The sequence below is a fragment of the Lasiodiplodia theobromae genome, assembly GCF_012971845.1.
Source record: "Lasiodiplodia theobromae strain AM2As chromosome Unknown scaffold_18, whole genome shotgun sequence".
NCBI lineage: Eukaryota > Fungi > Ascomycota > Dothideomycetes > Botryosphaeriales > Botryosphaeriaceae > Lasiodiplodia > Lasiodiplodia theobromae.
The window spans coordinates 409,779-436,040 of NW_023336388.1; the positions used below are offsets into that span (position 1 = coordinate 409,779).

The 26,262-nt window shown below is 57.8% G+C and overlaps 8 protein-coding genes across 8 annotated transcripts; 4 read left to right on the top strand and 4 right to left on the bottom strand.

Moving 5' to 3' along the window:
- Nucleotides 1–2,155: 2,155 nt before the first annotated feature.
- On the top strand, nt 2,156–4,591 carry LTHEOB_6345 (Zn 2cys6 transcription factor protein; the record flags this gene model as incomplete). Its single annotated transcript, XM_035515591.1, has 4 exons — nt 2,156–2,842; nt 2,897–3,040; nt 3,107–4,375; nt 4,457–4,591. The coding sequence occupies 4 exons, from the start codon at nt 2,156–2,158 to the stop codon at nt 4,589–4,591; spliced, it is 2,235 nt and encodes a 744-aa protein (XP_035372928.1).
- Nucleotides 4,592–5,822: 1,231 nt separating this feature from the next.
- Nucleotides 5,823–6,827, bottom strand: LTHEOB_6346 (uncharacterized protein; the record flags this gene model as incomplete). Its single annotated transcript, XM_035515592.1, has 1 exon — nt 5,823–6,827. The coding sequence occupies one exon, from the start codon at nt 6,825–6,827 to the stop codon at nt 5,823–5,825; it is 1,005 nt and encodes a 334-aa protein (XP_035372929.1).
- A 2,016-nt stretch (nt 6,828–8,843) lies between these two features.
- Nucleotides 8,844–9,374, top strand: LTHEOB_6347 (Cyanovirin-N; the record flags this gene model as incomplete). Its single annotated transcript, XM_035515593.1, has 4 exons — nt 8,844–8,976; nt 9,035–9,058; nt 9,158–9,316; nt 9,370–9,374. The coding sequence occupies 4 exons, from the start codon at nt 8,844–8,846 to the stop codon at nt 9,372–9,374; spliced, it is 321 nt and encodes a 106-aa protein (XP_035372930.1).
- A 238-nt stretch (nt 9,375–9,612) lies between these two features.
- On the bottom strand, nt 9,613–10,290 carry LTHEOB_6348 (GNAT family N-acetyltransferase; the record flags this gene model as incomplete). Its single annotated transcript, XM_035515594.1, has 1 exon — nt 9,613–10,290. The coding sequence occupies one exon, from the start codon at nt 10,288–10,290 to the stop codon at nt 9,613–9,615; it is 678 nt and encodes a 225-aa protein (XP_035372931.1).
- Nucleotides 10,291–11,024: 734 nt separating this feature from the next.
- On the top strand, nt 11,025–12,861 carry LTHEOB_6349 (uncharacterized protein; the record flags this gene model as incomplete). The annotated part of the gene is made up of 2 exons (XM_035515595.1): nt 11,025–11,836; nt 11,949–12,861. 2 exons carry the CDS (start codon nt 11,025–11,027, stop codon nt 12,859–12,861), a joined length of 1,725 nt encoding a protein of 574 aa, XP_035372932.1.
- Nucleotides 12,862–15,228: 2,367 nt separating this feature from the next.
- LTHEOB_6350 (CorA family metal ion transporter) lies at nt 15,229–15,683 on the bottom strand (the record flags this gene model as incomplete). The annotated part of the gene is made up of 2 exons (XM_035515597.1): nt 15,229–15,416; nt 15,512–15,683. The coding sequence occupies 2 exons, from the start codon at nt 15,681–15,683 to the stop codon at nt 15,229–15,231; spliced, it is 360 nt and encodes a 119-aa protein (XP_035372933.1).
- A 625-nt stretch (nt 15,684–16,308) lies between these two features.
- On the bottom strand, nt 16,309–17,358 carry LTHEOB_6351 (uncharacterized protein; the record flags this gene model as incomplete). The annotated part of the gene is made up of 2 exons (XM_035515598.1): nt 16,309–17,134; nt 17,345–17,358. 2 exons carry the CDS (start codon nt 17,356–17,358, stop codon nt 16,309–16,311), a joined length of 840 nt encoding a protein of 279 aa, XP_035372934.1.
- Nucleotides 17,359–19,957: 2,599 nt separating this feature from the next.
- Nucleotides 19,958–22,622, top strand: LTHEOB_6352 (Peptidase A1; the record flags this gene model as incomplete). The annotated part of the gene is made up of 4 exons (XM_035515599.1): nt 19,958–20,094; nt 20,142–20,177; nt 20,229–20,731; nt 20,878–22,622. The coding sequence occupies 4 exons, from the start codon at nt 19,958–19,960 to the stop codon at nt 22,620–22,622; spliced, it is 2,421 nt and encodes an 806-aa protein (XP_035372935.1).
- Nucleotides 22,623–26,262: the final 3,640 nt, after the last annotated feature.

Below are 26,262 nucleotides of genomic sequence, written 5' to 3' on the forward strand. Positions count from 1 at the left end.
CTTCCTTCAGGCCCGCTCCCGTCACGCTGTGTGCGCCCAGTTCGTCGATCCCATAGTCATGCCATCCAGGGCTCGAGTGAACCCCGCCTTTTGTCGGACCTTGGCCTTCGACACTCGTGCTCCCGCGGCGTATGACCGTCGCTGTTTGCCTTAGACTCCTTTGGGCGCAGCACTGGCCCGCCTAGGCCGAATGCGGGACGGCTAGCGAGCGATGACAGAGGAGAGGAGCGCTTGAATGACGGGCGCCGAGGCCCCCCGATGGGCCAATGCCACTTCGAGTAGCGAGGTACGGAGTACCTGGCAGCTGGCGGCCTGCGAATCGACGCTCTGCCCACGGTGAGGCAGCCACGCTGCTTAGAGAGCAGCTGTCATGGAGATCAATCTTCTCGATTGGGCGATTGACGGCGAAGGGCAGCATCGCAGCCGAGCACAGCAGCTCGAGCAACAGCAGCACGAGGAAAGCTGTGGGGAAACAAGCACCGCACTAGAGGGCGATCTGGAGGGCTGGAGGGTTCTCTGTCATCGGGCCGGTGCGTGCGAGAGCGAGACAGCCATCGCCGGGTCACGGTGTGGCGGATGGCGTAGGGGTTACGCAGGCATGCCAGTGGCGCATCATCAGCGTCATCCTTAGATTATTATTATCCGCCGACGGACCGCAGCGAGTCGGGGGTCGGCCTCGACGAAAAAGCGACTGCAGACCCAAGGATGTCGACCGACCGCAGCACCGTGATGATGACTGTCAAGGGAGCTGAAGCCACTGGCCGGCCTCTCCTCCGGCCCAACTTGGCAATCTGCGATCGCATCACATCACATCTCTCCCAGTACCACGTCTACGGTGAGACAACCCGACAGATGAACTGCCTGCGGCCCATGCCTCCCGTTGACCCGCCAGGGTGGGCGGTGAGGCAGCTGAGAGCCCTGCGTCTCTTTGTCTCTGGCCGGAGAGTGCCAGCCAACCGCAGCGTGCAGCTGCAGCTCCATCTCGAAAATGACCGAATGACGCAGTCTGCACGCACCCGCAATATTGCTGCGAAGCAAGGACACCGCCGCCCGGCCTGGCCCGGCTCGAGTCCGGCGCCGCATCAGCCTTACGATACGGTCAAGAATCGTCGAAGCGAGAGTGCACTCGTCACAGACATGCATGCGCTAACAGTTCGTCATCTCTTGTGTGCATCCTGACCCTTGGCGCCAATTGTCCTGCAAAGCCACGTTCCGCCGAGCAAAAAGCAGGCAGCCAGGGAGGCCGCCAGCACACCGGCCGGCGTCGCCGCCTGCGAGGCTGCGACGGCCTCCTTCGCGGCCGAGATGGACCAAACTTCTCCAACGCTCGACCGTCCCTCGAGCCATACTTTATACCTTGCACGCGGCGGCCGGTCATGCCACCGGCACTGTCGCTTACAGCTGCATGCAGCGAGTCACGAGCGCCGCGTTGCAGCCTGTCAGCCTTATCGCATCCAGCCCCCACCGGCCTCGCCGTGACTGCGACGGCATCGCTGGGCGCTAGACAGAAGCGTCGGCAGCCACATCATGCGCAGGACGCACTTCCGCCGTTGGCTCGGCCGCTCGCAGCCCTCACTGGGCGACGAGGACCGTTGAGCGTGAGAGCAGGCGGTGGCCCATCCCTGCCCGTCCTTCAGCCCTATCGCCTGCGCCGATGCAAATGCCTGTCGCGTTGATTTCCGCGCTGCATGCTGCGGCCGCCTGGTGCCTGCCCATCATGAGGGTCAAGCGTGCCACAGATCGCGTCTACCAAGAGTGGCATTGCTGCGCTGCAGATCCTCAAGTCTGTACTGCGGCGACGTTTCTATAAAACCGCGTGGCCCCCAAATTGCCGGTCCAAGAATCCCCGGCTGCAAAAGGCACCTCACGGTTCCACCGCTGTCAAACTTTATAACGTCCTCCTCCAAGGGGCAAACTCTCTCCACTCTCGCGCTCCTACATGTAAGCAATGGTTGGTGTGCCGAAGAGCAAAGGTTGTGCCACTTGTAGGGCGAGGAAGATCCGCGTAAGTCTCTCCTTAGTCGTCGCTAAGCCTACCGCATGAGTACTCATCCTGCGAGCGAGAGAACAGTGCGACGAGAGCTGGCCCGTCTGCCAACAATGCCGTCGCAGCAACCGCCAGTGCCCCGGCCCATCCAACCCCTACGGGAAGTTCATGGACGAGGGCCCACGCCAGCGCGCTCGCGGAAACACCTCTCGTAACGCCGCCGTGCCCAATGAGCGCTCCACCGAGCGACCTCTTCCTCCCTCCCGCCCCAAGACCCATGAAGAACACCATGTCCACCAGACCCCGTGCACCGATATCGAGACGGTCCGCACCAAGACGACGACGAGCGGGGCCGTCTTCAGCACCATGAAGATCGTCAGCGACGAGCCGCAGAGCGACCCCGCACTCTCGTACCCGCCACTAAAACACCAACGACTCCCGCCCGCCCACGTCTTATCGCCACAGGACGTCCGCGCTAAGAAGCAACTACAACGGCAAAGAGCCGTTTTTGGCGGCCTGCCGCAGACGCTGCCCCTGTCCGGCATCGAGATCTTGACGTCGAGGCTCGTGGCGACGCTGAACGAGGAGGGGCCTTCGAATCAGATCAAACTGTTCGGCCCATTTATCGGGGAGGTGCCCAGACGGTTGGGCTCGACGACGGCCTTGAATGACGCAGCCGCCTGCTTGACTACCACACACGACGCCATTATCCGCAAGCACAGCAAGACACGCATAAACCCGCAGCTGTACGCCAAAGCGTTGAAGAGCCTCCACGCGGCCATTCAGGACGAGAGCCAAGTGAGATCGACATCGACACTCTGCGCTACAGTTCTCTTGGCAATCACAGAAGCATATGTGAGTATCCCTGCCTCGCTAAGTCCAGCTCTGCAATGTGGCTGACCCATCCAGGCGGTAGGAGTATGCGGGACGAACCGCAATTTCATCACGCACCTGGGCGGCGCAGCCCGCATTCTCGAGCTCAGAGGCCCGGAAGAATTCCAGAACCCTTCCTCATTCGAGAGAGCTCTGCTGCGAGCCATTACCGTCGGCGTGGTAAGTCCATGCAACCTCCCCATCCAGCCTAGCACCGGAGATAATGGCTGACCAAACGCAATCTAGGGCCTGGACGCCATCTTTACAGGGAAAGAAGACATCCTAGCCACTCGGGAATGGCACGACATCGCCTTCGACACTACGGGCGTTACCGAGCCTCGCGCCTCCATGTTCAAGATCTCCCGCACACTTTCCCTGCTCCCCTCCCTCACCCGTGATGTGCGCGCCTTCTTCGCCGGCACCTTCTCCACCTCCTCATCCCCCCGCATGACCCGCCTCGCGCTCCTCCACCGCGCCGAAACTCTCCTCAAGATGCTCGACGAGGTCAGGCCCTACATCGACGCCACCCTCGCCGACGAGGCACGTGTGCGCCTCGTGCCAGCCGCCAAAGAACACGCCGACCTGTGGCCCAAGGCGTATCGGTTCGCCGATGCCGGCGTAGCCTTCGTGCTATGGTTCTTCTGGAACATGCGCATGATCGCCTCATCCATCATCATCGGCCTCCACCGCCGTCCGGATCCCCCCTCCACCGCCACCTCCTCACCATCCCCATCGTCCGCCTCCCCCTCCGCCTCCCCCTCTCCTCCCTCCTCCTCATCCTTCCCCTCGCCTCCCACCTCCCCACCCTGCCCTCAATCCTCCTTCTACCCACCCTCCCTCCTCGCCGCTCTCGAACGCGACACCATCCGCATGGCCCACGACGTCTGCATGAGCTGGGAACACGCCCGCGCCGTGCGGCCTCTCGGCGCCATGTACATCGACGTGGGGCTCATCATCGCCTACGGCATCTTCGCCACGGCTGGGGATACCGCTCGCCAAGGCTGGCTGCTGCGCGCCCTCGCCGACCTGACCGAGGGCCACCCGGGCGAGGGGACGGGCGAGGGCATAGCGGGACGCGCGTTCGAGGGCAGTACGAAGGATTGGACGGCTGAGAGGGTCGAGTGGTTGGGGCGGTGGTTTTCGGCTGGTTGTGTGGATTTTGTCGGTATGAGTGGGTTGAATGGAGAGGAAGAGGTGGGCGAGGAGGCTACTGGCTCGGCTGGTAGTAGTCCTGTCGGGTCGGCGAATGCTTCGCCGCTGTTGACGGATCGAGACGCTTCTCCGCAGCTCACGTCGTCGATGTGGGATGAATGGGCGTTCGCTTCTGGTGGCGGGCAGGCTGACTTCTTCGGTGGCTGGAACAACGCCTCCGACCTGTCGTCTTTCCAGGCCGCCGGCAGCAGCAGCGCGTATGGCGCCGTAGCAGCAGCAGCTCCCACCGGCGGCGGCTACGCCGAGTCCATCGCTTCGGGCTCGACTGCTACTGGTCTTGCTGCTGCTGCTGGCGGTGCCGCAGTAGGCGGGAGTAGTCGTGGATGGAGTCCAGATTCCCTAGCCTCGTCGCTGGCGGATACGGACAGCTTTTTGATACTGCAGCCGACGGGTAGGCGGATCAGGTGGCACACGCCGACGACGACGGCGACGGCGAACGGCGGCATGAATTACGGGTTTGACAGCTTTAACAACAACTTTGGCGGCGCGCCGCTGCAGAGCAAGTCTTTTGTTGCGTAAGAGATGGAAGGAGATTTAGGGCAGATCATTTGGTTTTCTTTTTTTTTTTCTTTTCTTTGCTGTTGGGAAAAGGAGGGCGTTCTTTCCTTGATTGTTTGTCACATCGAGCCACCGCTCCACAATTTTCGTCGCTGGTTCGATGGAGCTGCTTTTGTTATTTTTTTTGGACGTGCTTTGGTCCTATTATCTCCTTCATTCTTACTCTTCGGCTACGGTAATTTGTATAAGTAGTTTTTTGGACGTTTTCCGAAGGCTGGTGCCTCGAAGAAGAAAGAAAAACATCACTTTTCTCCCCAGCTGTTCCCGTCCACTTTCCTTCCTCTGTGTTCGTACCGGCATTTTCTGGTATCGGCAGAATAGAAGAAATTTCTTTTTCCCACCACATCAGAACGTGCACTGCCTCAACTATTGAAGTGAAACGTGTGTATGCGGTGAGACCTTCCTCGTGCATTACCGATCCTTGATCTCCTTGTGCGATCCCCTTCCGCACGGGTACCTGCCTTGCCGTAGGATCGTCGGCTGAGTAAGATATGCAGGGCTTGATGGATGAGCCCGGTTCCCACGGCAGGTCCGTTGCCAGCCTTGCGGGAGCTGCCTAGGATGTGTATCGTGAGGATTGCCACTAAAGGCGTAAGCGTGATACAGAAACGATGATTAGTAAAGTCTGTTAAATCGACGGAACTGGACACGGCCAGGTCAAGTGTGACTAAAAGTGTTTATTGTTGTACATTAATAGGTCTGCTCTCGTGCTGGTTTCATGGCATCACTTCATGTCTGCTGATGCAGGACCCCAATTCGCCTGGCTACTAAGACACTACATGCCTCGTCGAAATCCAAGCTTATTATCGGAGATCGTAAACCAGAACTATAGAGAATTAACAGTTTGAGCAGCTCTATTTCTGCCGCGGCAGACAAATGGTCGAGTTGCTCTTCTTGAATGCTAGGACCGCCGCGATGGCCAAGACGGCGTTGCATCAGTGAACACCGACTCGGCTGGCATGGGCAAAGTCACTTCTCAGCGTCCAGTGCCAGATTTTCTTGCTCGATAGCAATTCTTTCCTTCTAGGGAAAAAATGGGAGACCTTGCATCTGACTGGTTCCTCAGTGATGTCCCACCCTTTTAAGTGATGTTTGAAATCGGCCACAGCCAATTTCAGTCAGTTCGATGTGAGTGGAGATTTCCCGTACTTCTCTCGCCACCACCGCCAATGCTCTCTCTCTCTCTCTCTCTTCAATCAACCACCTCCAACGGCTTCTTCCCATCCGGCGGTCTCGTCGGCGGCCCATCCATGCCCACGCTCTTCATATCAGCCAGCAGCTCGCGCACGTGCTCGTCCCTCTTCTCGTTGCTCTTCCACCGCACCGCCTGGCTGTAAAACAGCAAGTCCCACGCAGGCGGCGGAATGCACTGGAGCAGTCCCGAACCCACATGCATCTTGGCGCGCTTGTACGCCTTCCACAGCTCCTGCCGGATGACGGGCCGCGCCTGCGGATCCGTCGCGAGGTACGCGTGCCGCAGACAGTTGTTCAGCCTTGCCACACTCTCCTTTATCCTTTTGTCACTACTGCCACTACCACCACTAACGCCCCGCACCCTCAGCGCCTCCAGCTCCGCCCGTACCTGCTCCGGCTCCGCGTCGCCTAGCAACTCCACAAACTCCTCCCCGTTCCCCTCGGCCTGCGCCTTGCCGACGTCGATAATACCGTCATCATCATTATTATACACCGCCCGCAACCGCATCAGCGTCGCGTCCAACTCCGCCTCGTCGCTGTTCTCGATCTGGTCGATCTCGCTCTCCAGCCGCGCGATCTTGGCCCGTAGCTCCGCTGCGCGCGCTTCGTCCGCTTCCATCCGCGCGAGGTTGACCGGTTGCGGGGCGGACTCGCCTATTTGCGAGACGTCCTGCTCGAAGAAGTGGATCGCTGGCTGGTGGGGGTCGTCGCAGCGCTGTCGTTGTGGTCCGCCGAGGAGGTTGAGAGGGTCGGTCGGGTCGAGGAGGCTGGAGCGCGGGGAGGCGGTGGCGGGGTAGGTGTTTGTGTTGGGGATGGGTTGGGCGGCGGCCGGCGGGTGGGAGGGGGAGGGGGAGGCGCTGGTGCTGGTGGACGAGGTGGTGGTGGGTTGGCGTCGGCGTAGGCGTGCGGCGCGGGCGCTGCGGGCGCTGAGGGCGCGGGTGGGTGGGAGGATGGTTGTGGTGAGGCGGGCCTGGAATGGCCGTGGGAGGAGTCGGGAGGCCATTGGTATGAAGTAAAGAACGGATGAGGCCGGTGCGCTCGTGGTTGGTGGTGTTCAATTGTGGTGGTCGTGGCTGGGGAAATAATTTCGGCCGAGTGACGTTGTTGGTTGTCGCTAGGTAGCATGACTAAGCGATTTTGCCCTTCACAACAATGTCAACCCCTCCAGCTTAACATTGCGGATGGCAAGCATACTCTTGACATTGGACTTTCAGCTTTGAAAGTTGGCATTGCATCTTGATCAAAATTTGAGACGAAGGGCAGTAATAGCCTTGGATAGAACGCTGGTGACTGCTTCAATTCGTGGCATTACGCTTTGAGCTACTGATGACTGAAGATGCATCTGAACCGACTGTCTTTTCCGGTCCTTATCTCTTCATAACACCCAGCATACTTGACAATAATGGTATGTTGCAAGATGCCTACCTGAGGATGATGTGGAAGTTATCAGGGTCCTCGACCTTATGTTTTCCCCGCGCGGTTCAGATAGCGGGCGGGAACGGAATCTAAACCATCACCGTTAGCGCCCGGCCAAAACCCCGCACAGGTTGCTACAGCGTCTCGAAGCATTCTCTATAATGCCATGAATGTATACGGAAAATACGGGAATTCAATGGCTCGTGAATATCGGTGGAGAGCTCGTACTGGAACACGAGCATGTCGACAAGCCACATTGCAACGGTCCAACTGCGGGATTTCTGGCGCGTATTCAGGAACAGCCTCAGCGGCTCGGGCTTCATCCCTTGAGCCGTGAAATCTAGCTTCGAGTCTGAGCTCATTTTTCCTAATAGAGTAGGCGTGGAATACGAAGTGGCCCCATTCCTGGTGCAAAGCACGCTAGAGTATGAAATGAAAGTGGCGCTCCACGTCTCGATGGATTGCCCACACGTGGAACAAAGGAAAGAACGTCGGAGCAGGCCGGGGCAGTGCAACGAGTATTATTTGGATGGAAATGACGATGGGCTGCCACGGGAAGTCGATGATGACGATGCGGTGAGGGTCAGGGCCGGGGAGAGGATCAGGCACAACAGCCACAGACGACGGCGGGGCGAAGTGGGGCTGCCAGCGGAACTGCGGCACTGCACTTCTCGAGCTCGAGCTCCTGCTGCCCCTCACCATCCAACGCCTTTGCACATGTCGAAATTCGCTCAGCAGATTGTCAGGGTCCTCGATCGCGCGCTGGCACGTTGCAATGCTTCACTGAGACCCTCTCATCATCGCTGGCGCCAAACGGCCCCCCGCTTGCATCACCCCGGCCCCAGCTACAGCTCCAACCCAGCGCCATTGTGGCTCGTGTCGGAGCAATAGGAGCCCTCGAAAGCTTAGCCGCCGCCATGGTGTCAAGGAATGGCCGAGTAGCCGGCCGCCGAGTCCAGGGTTGTTGCTTCAAGTGTGCATTCGCGCATGCCTTCTGGCCTACCAACGCTTGGCTGTGCAACTGGCTGGTGCCGGGCTTCCGTGTGGAGAGGGATTGAAGCCAGTCGCGGAGCTGCGCTGGCAAATCCCGGCCGTTCTGGAAACGATGAAAATAGGCTCGTCATTCCCCACACCGGCGTGAGGCTGATACAAGATGTGGGGCCCAGAGTTCGATCTCGACAGTCCACGTTCTGGATTCGCATTGGACCAGCACAGCTCCAGCCTCGCAAGGCGCAGCATCTAGAGGCTGGGAGCTTCAGGAAGCTTCGTGGATTGTGCCAGGGACGGCGCCTGGAACGCTGTGGCAAGGTGGAGCCCTGTGCTTGCTTGGCCTATGATGATGGCGTCAGCGGGGTCGTCTGTGTGCCTGTCTGTTGCCTCAGAAGCTTCATTCCCTGTCGGGAAAGAGGGGCACGGGGACCCTGAGCTGCCACTTCCTTGCCCTTGCCGCGTGCGTCCGTCGTGCTTGTGCTGACGAGAGGGGCTACATAAGGCCTGCCTCTCCCTCTTCTTCTCTTCTTCAGCTACGCTCATCACTCTCCTGCACAACCAACTACTTCATCCAACAACCACCTTTCCAACCCACCAACACACACCTGACACCATGTCTTTCCACCTTTCTGCCGAGGACATCCGCATCGAGGACAACCACATCCTCAAGGCCCGCCTCCGCACCGAGAGCGGTGACTGGAACGATGCTGAGATCGACCTCAACAACCACCTGGGCAACCAGGACGGTGAGTTTAGCTCTGATGCAAGCTGAAGGTTGAGACCAAGATGCTAACCATTGCTCAGGCATGATCCACTGGGATGGCCGCGGTACGTAGCCTCAACATCCGATACCATCACTTCGAAGCCCAATCCGAGCACCAAGCTGCGTCGTACCTCTACAATGACCACAATTCTGACATACTGCAGACTTCTCCCACTCTGCCGAGAACGTCACCTTCTCGATCGAGGGTGGCGGTGAGGTTCCCGTCCTCCGCACCTTCCTCCGCTCCATCGACGGCGAGGAGTTCGCTCGTGACGTCAACCTTGCCGAGCGTATCCAGAACCAGGATGGCCACTTCGTCTACGGTAAGGATGCTGAGCCCAGTTGGACATTGAATGCCGGCTAACATTTGCTGCAGTCTAAACGACGTGCTCCCACCATGACCGAACCGGAGGGCTGAGAGATGCACTCGGAAATTGACGGCAATGGGAGAAGGATTGCATGCATGCTCTGGAAAACGACATGATATGGGTCCGAGGGCTGAGGTTTCCATAGCCTAGTCTGCATTACACGAAAACACATTATGGTTTAAATGCAATCGCGCCTCCGTGACATCGTGTCGTGTTCTGTGCCTCTAACCCCTCGTTACACGAACACCACTTCAAGCGGTGAACGAATAGCTCATGAAAATGGTGCCCTCCAGGTCGGTATCGTAATATTTCTCCGTCTCTCTGAAACCATGCCTCTTGTACAGCTTCAGAGCCCCTTGCATGCGCGGCAGCGTGTCAAGCAGCACTTCAGCATACCCCTGCTCTCGAGCCACTTCTATCGCCCGCTCGACAAGCGCGTTGCCAATCCCGAGCGACCGCCCCGTTGGCAATACATACAGCCGCTTGAACTCGCCAATGCGGCGCGCGCTGCGTTGCTGCTGCTGCGCTGACGCGTCATCGTCACCAGCCGCCGCTCTGAAAGCTCCAACACCATCCGTTATGTCACGCAAAGCGATGCACCCGACAGCCTCCTCTGTCTCCTCCCCATCGGCAGAATCGCTGAGCAGATACGCCAGCAATATCTCGCCGCCTTTCCCAGGCGCGTATTTCCCGGGCAAGGACGCCAGCTCCGACTCGAACGACTGGAAGGACAGGTCGATGGCTAGCCACGCAGCGTAGCCGCGAAAGAGGTCGGCGACCGTACGAAGCTCGGCTGGCGTGCGGGCGGGCCGCACGACGAAGGCGGGCCGCGTGCTGTCGCTCGGGGATGGCGCTGCGGGTGTCGTTGCGGGCGCGGGGGAGGAGGCGTTGAGGAAGTGGTCGGAGGAGGAGGGCGTGGGGGATGCCATTGCTTCGGCTGCTGGCTGCTGGCTCTGACGGCAGGCGGCGGCTTGAGAGAAGAGAGAGGTATGAGGGGAATGGAGGCGTGGGTGCTACATGCTGGGAGCTTTTTTCGGGCGTTGATGATAGTGAGTAACGGTTCCTGCGCGGGCGCGCCCTGTGACTCGAAGCCTGGAAGACCGCTGCTGCTGCTGCCCTCGGCTTCCCTTCCGCGGCGATCCCGCGGGGCTATCCCGCTCGCTACTTTTGCGTTTCACGGCTAGAACACCACTTCATCGCACTTTTCGCCATGGAACGAAGCTGCATCTTCAGCTGATGGCGCCTTCGACTCGAGCTCTGCCGGCGCGGCGCAGTGCAGCGCGGGGCAGCGGCTGGGTCGATCCCGCCCGCCGGCATCGGGCTGGCCGACGGACGCGCAAAAACGTCCGGGAAGCTCTGGCCAATCACGTCGCGAGTGCTCGTCTCGTGGGAAGCTCGCGTCCCTGACACTCCTAAAACTTCTGCTATCACTGCAATAGGAAGCTCAATATCCAGCACCCGTCCAATGGCAAGCTGTCAGCTGGTCTGATCATGCCTTTCGTTTCCCTGTCGATCGTATTCGCCGCGGGGGTTGGCGGCTGAAAGAAGCTGCAGGCTATCCCGGTCGTGAAGATGTCTTGAGTGCTATAAAAAGGGTTGCTTGTTGGGAGGGTTCAATTGTACCCTTCAGTGGTTCAGTTCGCTTTTTTGCAACTCTCACGATATGCTGACGACAGCTATCTCTTCCCCATCAGCAGCCCTGGCGCTGGGGCTGCTGCTACTCCAACCGCTAACCTCCGCCGCAACTCTTCCACTACACAAGAAAGCACCCAGCAACGATGCCACGGCCGCGGTCAACACGACCACCTGCAACGGCAACACCTACACCTACCGCGCCCTCGCCGGCTACGGCTCCGTCTCAGGCAGCGCCCGCGACAAGTTCGGCGACACGCTGGGCGGCCTGGGCAGTTCCATCGCCATCGAGCACGGCTCATGGAAACGCGAAACCAACGACAGCGACGGCACAGAACTCTACACCGGCATCCTCTGGGCGCTGCCCGACCGCGGCTGGAACACCAACGGCACGCTCAACTACAACCCGCGCGTGCACAAGCTGGGCATCAGTTTCTCCCCCGTGACTGCAGCAGCAGCGGATGGAAGTAGTGGTAGTGGCAGTGGTAGTGTCAGCAGCCCCCCGAACCTGCATCTCGAATACCTCGACACGGTGCTCTTCAGCGACCCGGCCGGCACGCCGGTCACGGGGCTCGATCCGGACTTCGCGGAGGTGCCGATAGAGTTTCCGGGTTTCCCCGCCATGCCGGTGGCCACGTACGAGGGGGATGGGTTTGGCGGGGAGGGGCCTGGCGGTAGGCGGGTGGCGGTGGATAGCGAAGGTCTCGTGCTCGGCCCTGATGGCGAGTTCTGGGTCAGCGACGAGTACGGGCCGTTCGTGTATCGGTTCTCGCGCGAGGGCAGGATGCTGGCTGCCATCAGGCCGCCCGAGGCGTACGTGCCGAGGAGGAATGGGAATGTGAGGTGAGTAGTGTGTGTGTGTGTGGCTTTGATCTTCTACTGTCGTCGCCAGGACTTCGCGGCCCTGGACTTTTTTTTTTTTTTTTTGAAGAGAGAGTACTGACAAAACACCAAGCTTCTCCGCCGCCTCCGCCCCCCTCTACGACCCAGACCGCGTGCCCGTCCCCGAAGACCCGACCTCCGGCCGCGCCAACAACCAGGGCTTCGAAGGCCTGACCGTGTCTCCCGACGGCTCGACCCTCTCCGTCCTCCTGCAGTCGGCCCTCATGCAGGACGGCGGCCAAGGCGGCAAGCAGACGCGCCGCCACGCCCGCCTGCTGCAATACGACATCACTGCCTTGTCCTCCTCCTCCTCTTCTCCCTCTTTCCCCCATCCCTCCTCTTCCTCATCCTCCTCCACAAACACCTCCTCCAACCCCCTCCCCAAAGCCGAATTCGTCGTCCCCCTCCCCACCTTCCCCAACGCCGACGGCAAAACCCGCGTCGCCGCCCAGAGCGAGCTCCTCGCCCTCAGCGCCACGCAGTTCCTCGTCCTGGCGCGCGACTCGAACGCCGGTCGCGCTGCCGAGAGCACCGAGAGCTTGTACCGGCACGTCGACGTGTTCGACGTCAGCGCCGCGACCGACGTCTTCGGCGACGACGACTCCGTCTCAGGCAGCGTCGCGGGCGCCGAGGACGGCGTGTTGGACGACGGTATCGCGCCGGCCGAGTATTGCGCTTGGTTGGATTTTAATGTCGGAGCGGAGTTGGCGCGGTTTGGGCTGCATAATGGGGGCGTGGATGATGAGGGGTTGATGAATGAGAAGTGGGAGAGTTTGGCGGTCGTGCCGGTGTTGGGGGAGGGCGGGGAGGAGGTCGAGGGCGAGTGGTGGGTTGTTAGTCTCAGTGATGACGATTTTATTACGCAGGACGGGTATATGGATGGGGGGGATTTCCTGTATAGTGATGAGAGTGGGGCGAGTTTGGATAATCAGGCGTTGGTGTTTAGGGTGGGGTTGGAGAAGGGGTTGAGGCCGGCGGGGTGGTGAGGGAGGCAAGGAGAGGTGGGGGAGGACAGACAGGGTTTGGGCTGTCGAGATAGTATGAGGAACCGGGAAATATGTTCGTAAGGGCGCCCTGGTCTGCTTAAAATTAGCATATATTGGATCTAGTTGTTGGTCACGTACTGCCGGTCTAGTCCTACTTCTTTAGTGGAAGCATCCTCTCTGAGAGTCTAGAACTTGTCTCAACTAATTTTTTACGGGTCACGCTGCAGCACTGGACACCGGATCCTTGTGTACTATGCCACCTAGTCCGATTGGTGAAGTGTTGTGAAAGGGTGTGAGCGTGTGGACCCTCCACTGCTCACTTGCGATCCAGTCATCGTTTAGATTATAGGCTTGAGAACCTAAAATCTGAATTGGTTGTAGACGGGTGTCATCGAGTGCTTGGTATGATCGGAGAGCAGGCGAATTGGAGAAGGCCTGGCCGCGGTGGTCGTGGTTTGGTCACTCCGAGGAAACTTGATGCTGGAAGCATGCTGTAGTCAGTTGTTCTTGCGGTACGGCATGTCGCTTGTACGTTTGGCTGATGGAGCTCATGAGTGCTGTAGTGAGGCGGCATTGCGCCTAGGCGTGGCGAAAAAGTTTGCTGCTTGGTGTGCTGTTGCTGAGCTGGTGGGTCGTGGCGAACTGCTGTCGCGATCCCGCGCAAGGCCCAGCTGTGGCAGACGTACAAGATGGAAAGTCAGCACGGGAATTGTAGAAGCGTCAATCCATGGTTTACGTCAAAGTTGTCGCGCTGCAGCTGGCGGGCCGTTGCGAAGGTCGTAGACGTCCAGCGGTCGCGACCATCAGCACCATGGCGAAGGTGTCGCGCGCGAGCAAGCAATGTCACCCCGTCGGCGGAAGCTACCCACCACGCAGCGCATGGATGAATAGCCAGCGCTGCGCAGAGTTTCCGTAGTGACGCCTGTGCCGTCCGGCTCTGTCTATGTTCTGGGCGAAGGCTCATCGCGACGGCCGCCGTAGTCGCACACGTCCATAACCACCAAGCCGATCGCAAAGATCCATCGCAACGTCAGATCCTGCCTCTCGACCGCCGGCTCAGCTAGGGCACTGCGTGTCTCAGCCCATTCGCGCTCACCGTGGGCGTGGCATCGAAGTGACGCGGCCGACCTTTCGCGACGCCCGACTTCAGATCTTCCAAGCAAAACACCAGCAGCAAAGAAAAACCAAAACCTTCCTCAAAGTCCAGCGCAGAGGCCAGAGCATCAACGAAAGAATGTTTTTTTGCTTGCCGAGCAAGTTGTACATGCCATCAAAAATTGTCCCGGTGCCATCGCCGAAGCGACTGCATGCATCCTTCCGCCACGCTGTGCAATGCAGGGAGGGATATCAGGCTTCCTTCCTCTTGATCAAGGACAGCCCCGAGTAGGTAAGTAAGTATGAAGAAGAAGAAGAAAAGAAGAGGAGAGGAGCGAAGAATGGACGAGTATTTATAGGCGAGGATCTGGGGGTTGATCTGGGGCGCAGATGATCGGGGTCTTGCGCTAAGCCTGTTTGGGGGGAGTTGATGGGCGGTGATGGACGTTCAGGGTTCGTCTGGCAGTGGCTCGGCCGCATTGGGCAGCCACTTCGCCACGGGGCCGTGGATATGAGGGCGGAGGCGACACGTGCGGGTGGTTTGAACTACGATTTGGAAGGTGCGTTCTGACTTTGAGCATGAAAGGCAGGACACGGCTGCTTCTTGCATGCCCAGGTGACGTTGAAGGCCATGGAAAGCATATTGATGACGCTGGACAATGGGTCACGCCGTAGTTCAGGTAGCGGCTTCCATGGTGGCTTCTTTAGCATGTGGCTAAGCTCTGGATGATACTGCATGTGATAGGCTGCAGCTGATACACCCATGGCAATTTTGGTAGGAAGATCTTGCTTCAGTGCTTCAGCGTCGACTACGGTGTTGAGGTGAGATCTCTTGGGAACGGCTGGCTAGATAGGTGAGTGATAGACGGGCATTTACTATACGAATGAAGTGATGCGCAGAATAAAATTATCAATTAAAGATAAAGTCTACGTAATGACTGTTGAGTCTGGATATTATAATGAGACTTTGCAAAGATTAGCACTGTGCATATAGAGCTGAACTGCGTGTCCCAGGCCTTTCTACTCGGATGATGCCAACATTGGCATTGGGTCAAGCACTCCATCCCTCCTACCTACGATATGACATCGCCCTCGGTGAAATAATTAGCGATTAGCGTAAATATGTAAGCTCATAGAAAAGGATTTCATCATGTGTGTTCTCCCCGCATATATCAAATCCATCTCCCTCACAGCAGCAGTATGGCTGCAAAACCTACTCCCCCCAGCATTGCACTGGCCTTCCACCCATCGAATCGAGTAACAGACCCAGCGTCAGTCGTAGCTGTGGCCGAAGTCGCTGCAGCGGTGCTCGAAGTTGCCGATGAGGAGCGTGAGGTGCTCTTTGTTGATGTCTTTGATGTTGACGATGTATGTGCCGTAGTCTTGGTGGACTTTGTTGAAGACACGCTCGACTCCTCTTTGCTTCTCGATTTCGTGCTTGTGGATGACTTGGTCGACATCTTTGTGCTCTCAGCCGTTACAGACGGCTCAGTGGTTGAGCTCTTTGATGTTTTGCTAGTTGGCTGCGGAGCTGGTTTGTCTGATTTTGTCGTACTGGATGTCCGAGGCGGCGACTGGAGTATCAGAGTGCTAGAGCTGCTTGTGGTCGGGCGGGATGTTGTCGTGGGCTGGATCTCGCTTGCCACGACATGCTTGCTGGACGACCGAGTAACTTTTGGCACATTGAGACTCTCCGCAGCTTCTACTTCCCACGGTGGGTCAAACATGCCGCTATCTGCGACTGGGAAACAAGACGTCCATTCGGGCTTTATCTCTCTTATGCGTGTAGGCATGGCGATCAAAGGGGTACATGGGTTATGAGGATACGGAGTCGTCGTTAGCGCGTCATATGCATCCGTCGGCCAAGGGATTGACGTAGTCGGGTTGGCAGGAAAGCTATAAGCACTCCCGGATGACCGAGGGCAGCCCTCAAGGTCAGACCAAGTCATAGGCAGTGTAGTTGTGTTCCAGAACATGGTCCAGTCTCCTTTCGTTATGCCAGCGACGGTGGAGGTTCTATTGATCAGCGTTGAGACCCATGTGATGGTGCTAACTTCGTCCGGCCCCAAGGCAACGCTGGTACTGACTGGGCTGCCGGTTGTGCGCGTCATGCCGTCGCAAGGGACCTCAGCGGAGAGGCCTTGAATGGAGAGCCAGACGCTTGACGGAGGGTAGCCGCTTGCGAACGAAAAATGGTATGTCGCTGCCTTCAGTTGACATCTCTCTGGACTGCAAGTGCTCGGTGGTGGAAGAGCAGGTATGAAAGAAGTGGTCATTGTGGAGAATGGTTTCGTCGTACTTGGTATCACTGTGACAGGTGGAACAGAGGGAGGGTTTGAAGTTGTCGGTGGTTCACTCGTCTCTTGAGTCGCACTTTCTGAACTGCTTGGAGGTGAAGGTATCGAGTGCCAGCTCTGAGGAGGAGGTGGTAGTTCGGTGAAAGAGAAACTGTTGGAGTGATGAGAATGGGGTGGCGGTAGTGGCGGAGATGGCATTGATGGTGCCCAAGGTGGTGTCCAAGGTGGTGTCCAAGATGGTGATGGGAACGTGATTGTAGGTAAAGGTATTGTATGGCTTGTTGTTGGTGCTGCGCTTGTCGGAGGGGGAGGTAAAAGTGGGTTTGTAGTGGATGGAGTATTTGTGATCGAAACCGGGGGTAGATTTGTGGGAATAGGTGTACTTGTGGTACTTGTAGTAGGAGGTGTGCTCGTGGCAAAGGTGATGGGCGTTGGGGTTGTCGTAGGATGTGTTGTAGGGAGGATGGGCGAAAAAGGCGTAGATGAGGTAGTGGGTGGTTGAGGGGTTGGAGAGGTGCCTGTATGGGCAGTTGAGTGCGGCTTGGTAGGTGATTGAGATGAAGTGGCTGATTCGGTTGGAGTGCTTATTGTAGGCACGGCTGGAATAGTTGTCGAAGTTGTGGATGGAGGTGGAATCGGTGTATTTGTCGGGTGTATGGTTGAAGTGCTGGTGATTGAACTGCTCATAGTCGGTGTGCTCGTGATTGAAGTGCTCGTGGAGGTTGTAGTTGGAATACTCGTAGAGTATGTGCTGGAAGTGGTTGGTGTTGAAGTGGATGACTGAGTTGTAGTAGTGCTTGTGGGTGGTTTTGAGGGTGAAGTACTTGTAGAGGTCGGGGAAGGAACGGGCGACGTGGTTGGAGTGCTGGTTGTAGGCGGAACTGGTGTAGAGGTTGTGGTGGTAGGGATTTCATACGTTGAAGGGGGTTTGTCAGTCGTTGTGGTGGATTTTATGGTCGTGCTCGAAGATGGAGAAGGGCACGTTGGCGGGTTAGAGGAGCTCGATATTGCTATGATGCTGGAAGTGGGTGGTTCTGTCGCTGTATGTGTGGTTTGGGGTGTGGATGTGGTGCTGTTCGTTGATGAGGTACATGTAGTATTCCATGGAGTGGAAATTGAAATCGAGATCTTAGTTGTGGTCTTGGTCGTAGTGGGAGTATTCGATTTCGTTATAGTATCCGGGGTTTGTGTCGTTTGTATGGTTGTTGAGGTCGAGGGTGGCGGCTTTGGGGTTGTCCAGTCCGATGAGCGAGTGCATGAAGAGCTGGTTATCGACATGCTTGTGGGTGGTGACCACGGTATTGTAGTGTTTGAACTTTTTGTATAGGTGCATGAGGCACTGCTTGAGTATTGGGATGTGCTGGATGTCGTAATGACACTCGAAGTTGACACCAACGTAGGAGATGTGATGAGAGAGGAGATGGACTGTGTGCTGCTGCTGGTGACTGGTGGATTTGATGATAGACACGTCGAAATGTAGACGGTGATGGTACTCGTTCGCTTTGATGTAGTCGAGATGGTGTGCCAGTGAGTGTAAGTGCAAGTGCTGGTTCTCACCATGGTGCCTTCAACGATGTACTTGAGACTTGTCAAGAGCTCAAATGCACCTGCGTCAAACTCATCTCTTTTCACTCGAGCCCATGCAGCTGGCGCCGAGTAGTTTGAGGGACTGCTCGAGGGAGATATCTCATCGCTGTTGTCGTTGGTACAGTTTCCCCACGAAGATTGGCACCCATCACCACAGAAATCTGGCCCCGAACCACTGGAATATAATTAGTAGCTGAGCGATATGCCGAGGAATGAAATTGCCTACCAGTGTCCATTTTTGGAACAGCATGTTCCATGGGGACAACGACGGTTACCGCCTTGCGGGCCGCAACAGGGCTCCTCGCTGGGGCCGGGAGTAGGGCTGTCGCTGTGAGACGTATTGCTCGTGTCTCTATTGCTTGTTTCGGTTCTGGTGTCACATGCTGTCTCAGTGAGCCGCTTCGCAAAAGGCCAGAACGTCCCTTACCTGGAAGACTGCGACAGTGTGGATGAAGACACAGAACGTGAAGGGCTGTCGCTCGGGTAAACGCTGGATGAGTTTTGTGTCGGGCTAATAGCGCGGCTCTCTGAGCTCGTGTGACCTGAAGTTAAAGTTTCTGCGGTCGTGGATCCGGAAGATGTGATACGCGTGGTGTTGGTCAAGTGAGTGGTGCAGCTAGACTCATGGCTGGTGTAGCTAAGCGAAGGGACGACGAAGGTGGTGCAGACATAACTCGTGATGTAGACGGTCTCGCAAGCATTGTCGAAGGCGTCTTCTCCGGGTCAGCCGGGGGCGTTCAAGCGTTGCGACAACAGATTGACAGCATTGCGGGGGATAGCTGCAACGTGGGGAGACTTACCTCGCGGAACGGGGGCCCTTGCATGCGATTGGCGGTTGTCAAAGGCCCCCGCAAGCGCGGCTGCGACAAGCAAAAGCGACGCCGCCAACTTCATCTCCTTGACCTCTCTTCAAATGACAGCGATAAGCGACGATAACGAACGGAAGTGACAGCAGGACGACGATCAGACATCGGCACCAGAAGCTGATGAGCCCCGGCCGGATCCCGCAATATGTAGGCAGCGCATCGGGTGGCATCATGCGCGCTGCACAAAGTTACGACACGGTTGCATCGTCGGGCCACTCGTGCAGCTCTGTGAGTCCGAGCCTCGCCCACTGACTCTCCGCCATTTTCGCTCAGCCTGACCTGCGCAGATGCGATGGCAGCCGGATTCCCCTGCCTTTCAGACGCCCCAGTTCCAGCAAACCGCACACCTGTGGGACGAATCCCACATCGCTGCATCTATGCGCACCCGCTGGAAGACCGCAAAATGAGCAGAAGACAGAACCGGGCGGACAGAGGAGATGAGGAGGCGAATGGCGCTGCCCACTTCCCCAAACGGGAACCTACTTGAAGCAAAGAGGCAGCTTGTCCTCTGCCACACCTTCCTCCGCCGACTGCTTCGGCTCTGCCTAGACCGGTCGCAGGATTCCCTTGGGACGCCGTCTGTGCACCCTACCCATGAGCCCTCAGCCTTCGCCCGACGTCACGTACATACGCAATAGTGCCGAGTCTATAACCGGACCCGATTGCTCTCACATTCTCTTCACGATCCGGCCCCGAGCTTGGCTTCCCGTCAGCGCAGGCTAAAAATGGAGCGAAAAGCATAAATAGCATCCCTGACCATGCCCACTGATGCACGTGCTGTGCCTGTCCAGGTCGCTCTCCCGCCAGGCAGTTTGCCCTTGGCAGCCCCGCTCTGCACGCAGGCTTGCTGCGACCTATGGACGAACGTTGAGTATCAGTGCCGCTGCACCACCCGAGATTTTTGTACCCCCTCGGACCACATTGCAGGGAGAGCTATCGAAAGCCCGCAGGGGTCATGGCTCAGCTTCTTTCCCTTTTATCCTTGGCCAACGGCCATCCGCTGCGCGCCACGGCAGCCTTGCCCTTCTTTGACCGATTTTTCCCTGACACCCCGCTCTGCTGCTTTATCGGATCCGGGCTGGCCCTATTGCCTGACGACTCTTCAGCCTTGCACTGAAAGCCGGGTGGGTTCCGTGCCCAATGCGACTGGCCTCTCAGGCCCGCCTTTTCATGTGGCTTCCCGCTCTGGCACTTCCCTAATTCTGCGTCTCTTCAAATGAAGTCAACCTGCTCTCGCTTACTTCACCCACAATGAAAGTCGCTGTCTTCAGCTTGCTTAGCCCTGCCATTTGGGCAAGTGGCCAGGCCCTTCAGTCTTATGAGATATCGGAAAGCCTACTTCAGCCTCGCGATACCAAGACTATTTTGGCTGCTCCGCTGAGTCTTTCGTACGTAACGCCTCAGATCCCATTACCATAACTGACGATCCATGGAGGCCTTCGCAGTATTGGGATGGCAACGATGGCCCATGGTATGTCTGAGTTCCCTTACAAAATTTCGGGAAACTTAAGGCCTTGTGCAGGACGTCATATGTACTTCGTCTCGGAGCACCAAATCCCGCAGAAGTTCGCCTCTTCCCATCGACCAAGTCTAACGTTATATGGGCTGTCGATCCAAAAGGCTGCCCAGATGGCTATTTCACGAGCAGTGACCCAAATAAAGAAACAGTCAAAGACTGTGAGAAGAATCGCGGCGGGGTTTTCGTTACGAATGACTCTGCGTCATGGCAAGACAAATCCATGTACTGGCTCCATGTTGACGAAGACCTTGGATACGAGAAGGCGAACGGCAACTTTGGGTTTGATCAGGTCGGACTCGATTATCTTGGGGCTGGTGGCACCATAGAGCATCAGGTTATCGCCACCATCGCGTATGAAGGATTTTGGTTTGGTGCCTTTCCTCTGAATCCCCGCCCATTTAACTTTACAGACATGAATGCTCCACAAACGAGTTTCCTCCAGTCATTGAAAGACAACAACAATATTTCCAGTCTGTCATGGGGATACACTGCAGGCGCAAAATATCGTAAGTTACACAAATTCTTGGTCTTGAATAATGCCTCGCTCAATCACATGTACTCGCAACCCCAATAATGCTGTAGGCTGTTTTAATTCTATAGTCTGCTTAGCACTCTGTTCAATTATCTTTCAATCAAGTGCTGACGCATCCAGGCTCGGATAATTTCTTCGGCAGCCTGGTTCTTGGTGGTTACGATAAGGCACGCTTCGACAACAAATCCCAAATTACAGTGGACTTCAATGCCGACGACGAGAAGGACCTGACAATTCGGGTGAACAACATCAGCACAAGTACTTCATCCGACCTCTTAACGTCTGAGTCATTGGATTATGTCATCGACTCGACTGTCCCATATCTCTATTTGCCAGAATCCTCGTACAAACTATTTGAAAAAAACTTTGGCCTGGAGTGGAACTCCAGCGTCGGACTATACCTGGTCAACGATACACACTATGACGATCTCGTCAAGCAAGATGCCGAGATAACCTTCAACGTTGGCACGACACACACTACCAAGATCGTGTTCCCAATCAAAGCCTTCTTGCTGACTGCAGGCTTTCCGCTGATCAGTGATGGTTCAACATCACGGTATTTCCCGATCAAACGAGCAAATGAGTCCATGACTCTCACTCTCGGTCGAGCCTTTCTCCAAGAATCTTACGTCGTCTACGACTACGAACGACGCCGCTTCACACTCGCGCCATGCACTTGGCCCACGGACACCGCCACCTCCCCGCCCTCTTCCCCCACAATCATCTACTCCGTCAACACCACCGAACCCGACGGCAGCTCCGATCCCAACGGTAGTAGCAGCGGCCTCTCCACCGGCGCGCTCATCGGCGCCGTCATCGGCGGCGTCGTCGCCGGCCTCCTCATCGCCACCCTAATCGCCTGCATCTGGCTCCGCCGCCGCCGCCGCCGCCGCTCCCAACGCGACTCCATCAGCAAAGCCGGTACCTCCTCCACCATCTTCCCCCCGCACACCCGCACCTCCTCCTCCGTCACGCTCCCCACCACCAACACCAGCACGCGCCCCCGCGCGGGGTCCCGCCTCACCTCCTGGCTCTTCCGCAACCCGTGGTCCGACGGCGAGGGAAGTATGGGCAGCGGTGGCAGCCCGTACGGCGGCGCAGAAATGCAGGTCATACCAGGCCACTTCGAGCTCTCGGTCGACCCGTCGGCGCCGACGCCGGCGGAACAGGCGGCGGGAGAACACAAGCGCCACCTCAGCAACGAGCTCGACGCCGAGGTCTGCGCCGTCCACGAGATGTACCAGCCGAAACAGGTGGTCCCCGAGATGCAGGGCGACGAGCCGTTTCCGACGTACGTCTCGGGTGATGGGGCTACTATCGAGGGCAATGTGTTGCGCGCGGCGCAGATGGAGGCGGTGAGGGAGAGGGATGAAGCACTGGAGGAGGAGGAGAGGAGGAGGCTTTTGGAGGGCAGGCCTGGTGCTGGGGTGTACGAGATGGATGCTTCGGCGGCGGCGAGGGGCTTCCCCCCGCTGGCTTCGTCGTCGTCGTCGTCGTCGGGCGTGGTGCCCCGGAGGCCGGAGGAGTCTCCGATGCCGAGTCCTGGACAGCTGGATGCGGTGGGGAGGAAGGCGAGGGAGGAGCAGCAGAGACTGGAGGCGGAGAGGGCGGAGGCGGAGAGGGTTAGGCAGAGCGGTGGTCGTGGTGGCAATGGTTTGGGCTTGATTGAGGGCGTGGAAGGCATGTCGCCGCCGTTGTTACCGGCTGCTGCTACTGCTCCGAATAGCGCTGCTGTGGGCCGCCCGGGTACGGAGAGGAGAGTCAGTGATTTGAGTCCGATCAGCGAGGACAGCGCGTTCGTGACGCCGAGTCCGACGAGCACGTTCAGACCGGATGCGGGTAGTAGGAGGGTGAGCAGGGATTAGAGGGAGGTGTTTCTGCATTCTGTCGTGCGTTCAGCATTTTTCTTGATTTCCTTTGCTTTGCAAGCGATTTAATATGGCGGATATCACGGTTGAGCAGGATTACATTAATACCGTAGTTCGCTTCAAAGCATCTTCATTAGACCATATATTCACTGCAGTTCACCTGTGTGAACAAGCGTGCTCGGCTACATGGTTGATGGCAGCCTCAGGCTCGGACTAGCCGACATCCTCGGTACTTTGCACTCGCAGCGAAGAGTGGCAGCTGCGACGTTCGACGTTGACGCAGCGCGCTATTTCCAGCCGGGTCTCGAACGGCCGCCTCTTTTTTCGTCAGCCCCGCCCATCATGCGTGTGATTTCTGCACGCGCAGCAGCCATCCGTTGAAGCCACTGTTTTTTCCGTCTCAGAAACGCCACAACTCTCTCGACGCGACAACTAGGCTTTGGTGTTTCGAGCATAACCCGCCAATCCCCACCCGCCGCGTCACGGCTTTTCGTTTCGGCGAACATACGGTGTGACAAGAGGTTAAAAAAAAACAAAGCCAGTAATTTTATTTCTTTCTTTATACTCGCGGATTGAGAGAATGAAGGTGGTGGTTGGGTTTATTTAGCTCGCGCGGGCGGTGGGGCGGCAACGGCATGTGTCGGCTGGTGGGTGGGTGGGTTTGTGTGTGAAGCCGGGGGAGGCACAGGGCTACACACAGGAAAGCTCGCCCTCTTTTCCGACCAGTCCGCTTCCCGCACGCAGCCACCGTCGAACGTCTGAACGAAAGGTATGCGTTCAGTATGCATTGGGGCGGAGGGGGGGACCCGCACGCGCCACGCCCCCACTCGCTCGCTCGGTCGTCAGCTTGTGTGTGTGTGTGTGTGTGTGCCGCAATGGATTGTCAGCTTGGCTGGCCTAGCTGGCTGCGCTGCGCTGCTGCTGCTCGCTCCCGCTGCGGCTTACCACCTGTGCTTACCCGAAGCGCTGAAAGCTACTCTCGTTCGACGACTGGAAGAGCGCTACTCTGCCGCCGGTTGGGCTCGCGAATTTTGCTTCGTTCGGTCTTGGAGGGAAGAGCGAAGACGCTTTTCCGTAGCGCTGCTGCTGCTCCCGGGCGCGCTCCACACAACCCGACAGTCTGTCTCTTCCCCCTCGTAATTTGCCCACACAACAGACTATCGAAGTCCCGACCGACCGACCGGCCGGGCCCCGTGGAAATGAAAAACAAAAAAAGACGGACGCGCCAGGACGCTCGCAGCCATCGTACATGCGGGTGCCGCAAAAAAACGCAAAAACGCTTTCCCTCTCTCCTCGCTACGCGCGCCTCTCTAAACCGCATCCGGAGCCCTGCGTGCAAGCTCGAACATCTGGGATTTGTGCAGACAGGGCCACCATGCGGGACTTGCGCTGCTGCTCTCTGGTTTGCTTTTCCTTTCCAGTCAGCGGATAAGCTGAGAGGCTTACTTACCGTGCGCCATAGCTCGTGTGTGTGGCTGGGGTTGCGTTTTTTTTGGGGGCTGGGAAGAGAAAGAGAGATCACGGGGACGACCGGGATCGGGTGCATGACCGCCCCGGGAACGGGAACGGGAGCGGGAGCGGGAGGCACATGCAGCAGCTGCTGAGAGGGTGTGCGTGTGTGGGGACCTGCTATTCGAGAAAGGCCAGCTGCAGGAAAGAAGTCGTCGAGATGGGAAAGATGATGGCAAGTCGGGTGGGCATATTCTCGTGAGTGGGCGGTGCGACGGGGTGGATGCGGGAGACGCGGGAGAAGATTCTTTGCGGCGTATGAAGTTGGGGCTGCGGTGCGGCGCGGTTGGTTGTGTTGTGTGCGGTGCTGTGCTGCACCTTGTTGGTGTACGTGCGACTTGGCTTCTCATGGCTGGCGGCGGATGAGGCGGCTGCTCTCCTTTCACCCCGCGGCCTCCGGATCGCTGATGAGAAAGGCCAAGTCAAGCCTCGACGGCTAGGGCGCGTGCGAGAATAAAAAATGGTGAGTCTTCTCTGTCATCTAGGCTGTGCCGTAGCCTGTACCGGCAGTAGCTGCTTGGGGGGGGCGCCATGCCGGAAAAGCCATCAGCTGCAGGTGACGATAAACAACACCAAAGGGGAGCCTCTTGTTCGAGCAGGCTGCATGAAGGTCGAACGTCTACGCCTTTGTCCTAGTTACGCAAAGGCAATTGCATCGACAGTAGCCTGGCACTCTACTCGGTTTGGCAAGGGCTAGGAGCCAGCCATGCACGACCTAGCGAGCGAATCCAGTCGGGCCAAGCCATCACACACTTGTGATATCGCGACACCATGGGCTGAATCATCCAATGCACGTCGAGGTGCGAGAAAACCGGTGCTCGTTGCAGTAACACCAAACCCGCCAGCATCGCACCAGATAGCTATTGATTGGCCGGCCCGCCTGCACGCTCTCTGTCTTGGCCGCACACAGCGCCCGCAACTTCGAACGTCTAAATAGGACTGATAGCTGCATATCAGGAAGCGGGGGTGGTGTCAGGTCAACAACGGTTGCACAAGAAAGCCGGGCCCTTGTCACAGCACGACGGGGACTTTTCTGCCTCTCGTCCGTAAAACAAAGAAAAAGCCGCGTCACCGCAGGGCCATCACAATAGTGGTCTGATGGCCGGAAGAACCAAGCCAGCCAGCCGAGTCTCACAAGCAACGCCGCTGCTGCCTTCTCTTCTCTCTCTCTCTCCCCTGTGGCGCGGCGCGGCGCGGGCAGCAGTGGTGGTGGCGGCAACAGCAGCATTCAGTAGTGGTTAGCAAGAATTCCGACGGGACGGGTGGGCGGCGCAGGCGGCGTGTGGTGGACCAGCCAACCAACGGCCACAGCGCTCTCTCCCTCACAGGACACCCCATTTCGCTCGCTGGCCGCGCTCACCGCGCGCGGCCCGCCGGATTTCTTTCGCGAGCCGCGGATGCCGCACGACGTTCGAAGTTGCAAGCACTCCTCTTCTTACGTCGCCCGTCTGGTCCCTTTTTTCTTCGCCGGCGGCCGGCCGTCGGCCGCGGCCGCCGTCGCGGGGGGCGCGCGGGCGCACAACCTAGAGAGAGGCAAGGCAAAGCAAGGCAAGTCACGGTACCTTACCTACCTAACGTCGCGTTTTTTTTTTCTTGTCGCCGAGGCCAAGACGCCGGCCGGTTGCCGTTGGTTGGATTGGTGGGCTGACGTACAGGAGTAGGAAGGAAGCGAAATACCCGACGACAGGACGCAAGGTAGAACATAGCATATGTAAGGCAAAAAGTAGGCAAATGCAAAAAACAGGGCAAACGGACGGCTAGAAGCAGGCAAATGCCCTCGGTGTGAGGCAACCCGTTGCCTCAAGAGTAGTAGTAGCAGGCAAGCGGGACAAAAGGCAAGGGATCATACTCTCGCGCACCCGAGGATGGGAGCAGCAGCAGAGTTGTTCCAGCCCTTCCTTGCGCGGCGCGTCGCGCCCAGAGACTTTAATTCTTCAACTTCGAACGTCTGGACGGTTGCTTGGCTGCTCGTCGTGCCGGGTCTAGAGTTTCTTGGGAGGCGTGGAGGCGTTGCTTGTGCCGGGTGCGTTCCATGGTTTGTTTGCCACGACGATTGGGGTGGCCCCGGCCGAGAGATGGGAGCTGCCGCAACAGCAACGACGACCGAAAATGTTGGGTAAGCTGTCCG